Source organism: Geospiza fortis, unplaced genomic scaffold (assembly GCF_000277835.1).
Source record: "Geospiza fortis unplaced genomic scaffold, GeoFor_1.0 scaffold6100, whole genome shotgun sequence".
In the NCBI taxonomy this organism is placed as follows: Eukaryota; Metazoa; Chordata; class Aves; order Passeriformes; family Thraupidae; genus Geospiza; species Geospiza fortis.
The window spans coordinates 8,834-11,195 of record NW_005055217.1 but is presented as its reverse complement, the minus strand read 5'-3'; the positions used below and the strand labels follow the sequence as shown (position 1 = coordinate 11,195).

Below are 2,362 nucleotides of genomic sequence, written 5' to 3'. Positions count from 1 at the left end.
CCACCGCCAGCACCTGCTGCCGCCCGACAGCGGCGCCTTGCGCGGCGTGCCCGTCTCGCACTTCGTGGGCATCGACGGCGTGCGCGCCTTCCTGCACTCCTACTCGCACGACGTGTCGCTCACGGCCGACTCGCGCAAGAGCCACCTGCGCTTCTCGGCCGCCAGCTGCTGCGACACCCTCCCGGCCCGGCCGCCGCCCGACGAGCCCGCGCCGCTCCTCGGGGACGAGGATCTTGCCGGCGCTCCACCCCTTGACCCCGCTGCTGCACCGGTAAGTCTCTTTGAACCACACTGTTTCGGCGACGCTTCTCTTTCCCACTTCCATGCCCTTTCATCCCATAATCTTTGTTCTAATTAGAGAGGAGGTGGACCTTGTTTCACTCACCACACTTACATGTCGCGGGGACCTGGGGCAAGAGCAGTATGTTGCTGACTGGAGGTTCATATCTGCTGTTCCTTATTCATCTCTGTGTTTCACACTTGTTATCTCCCCCGTCTGTCCTGGAGTGCTGCTTCCCCTTTGCCTTAACAGTCTTGATGTTTCCTCTTTGAAGGGCATATAGCCAATCTGCTTGCATATTACGAGGAATAAAAAACACAACTGCGGATTTTGAAGGAGTTGTCCATCTGTGTTATTATGCAGAGTCTTTTCTTTACCGAGGCAAGACAGTATTGAGAGCATTAGCTTTGTCTTTGTATTTGTTTGCAGCTTGATGGGATGTATTTAACTAACAGGTTAATGATAAAGTTGTAAAATATCACAATATCAGCTTTAGGAGGAGGAAAAGGATTGTTAGTTCCCCACTGGGGAACTATGGCTGTGCCATAACCTTGAAGAGTATGTGGTGATTACTATATTTCTGCGGGTGCTAATATCTTATCAGATTTGTTGACGGTGTTGCCTAGTTACCCTCGTGATGAAGTTATCCTTGAGCTGATCCTTTTTTGTCTGGGTTTTTAGCAGATCTATATATTTTTTATGGAATTGAGAACATTTTACATTTCTTTGAGTAGTGTTAAAAGTGGAGAAATGTCTTTCATGTGTTAATGTTTTGACCTTTGTTCTTACAAAACGAGGAGATATGCACACAACTATTTCAGAGATGTCTGTTTGCAAACGCAGATTTCATATTTTCTGGTGTTTGGACAGCGTGAAATACGGACAAGTGGCTTCATCAGTTTGCTTTCTCATTTCTCATGTTCTTCCCAGTGACTGGTGGTTGAATTCTGCCTTGATTCTTACTATGAGCTAAAGTTGGGCCCGTTGTGTGTCTGATAATGTGTCTGGACCTGTCAGCAGAATCACTGCTCTTGCTTGTCACATATTCTTGGTGAGCAGTCAGTGCAAGATCAGCCAGAGAGTGACCTAAAGCAGGACAAGGGAGAGTTGGATGTTCCACCTGGCTGGGTGTCTCTTCATGTCATGGCAATTGGCAAGGCCTTGCCACTTACACCAGGTGCCCTTCTCCTGCATCCATAAAGGGGAGGTCAGTCCTCTGATGAATTTATCTGCAAACAATACCCAGGGAAGTGCAAATCTCCTTCAGAAATTCTGTGTGTAAGAACTGCTGCATGAAGCATCATTTTTCCACCTATATGTCCTCCTGTGTCTGGATGTAGAATTTCATCATGGTTGAATTACGCTTTTCTTGGCCTTGACCAGCCTTCAGATGTTATTAATGGCTTTTGTTTTTTATGAAGTAACTGTTGGTGTTATGTATTGTATGAGTAAAGGCTGTGAATGCAGAACAAGGTGGACAGAGTCTGGCATATTACCAGGGGAAAAGGTGAATCAAAGCAATTTAACCTGAGCACTGTTTTGATACTGTGCCCAGTACCAAGGCCTGTGCCAACTTTTCTGCAGTCCTGGTTTCTCTGTTTTTAAAGGCAATGGTAGTTCTCTGATCATAGAGCATTTGTCCAATAACTCTGCATTTAGAGAGATGATGCATGGGTATGTGCTGTGAATGAGGGATTTACATTGCTTAGAGAATCACCATCAGAGATGTCAAAAGTGGCCTTATTAGGATTTTGTAGAGTGCTAGGAATGTAAAGGATGAGAGTGTACTTCTGCTAGAAATTCACTTTTCATTTGAACCATTTGCAAGACGCTCATTTAATCCTCTCTTATGTCTGATAGGGCTCTTCCTGAGAATGCTGGTCCTAGGATGTAGACATAAATATGCATTAATTTTTGCAAAGTCAGGTATCTTCTGAAATGCCCATGTGCTAAGAAGGAATTATGTAGTCTTTGAGTTGACTTTGAAGGGTGATACTTTAACTGAGTCACGTGTAGTTTATACCCACTGGAACATTTTCTATTCCTATGCATGCATCTGTATTTTGGTCCACATTGTCCATA

The 2,362-nt window shown here is 45.1% G+C and overlaps 1 protein-coding gene across 1 annotated transcript in view; it reads left to right on the top strand.

Moving 5' to 3' along the window:
• Positions 1–513, top strand: part of LOC102045611 (protocadherin gamma-A7-like) — a gene marked incomplete at its 5' end in the record, with an annotated part of 2,145 nt that extends 1,632 nt beyond the window's left edge. Inside the window, one exon of the mRNA XM_031065765.1 lies at positions 11–513. Within this exon, the coding sequence (XP_030921625.1) occupies positions 11–358 (348 nt within the window). The remainder of the gene's footprint in view (positions 1–10) is intronic.
• Between the last annotated feature and the right edge of the window lie 1,849 nt (positions 514–2,362).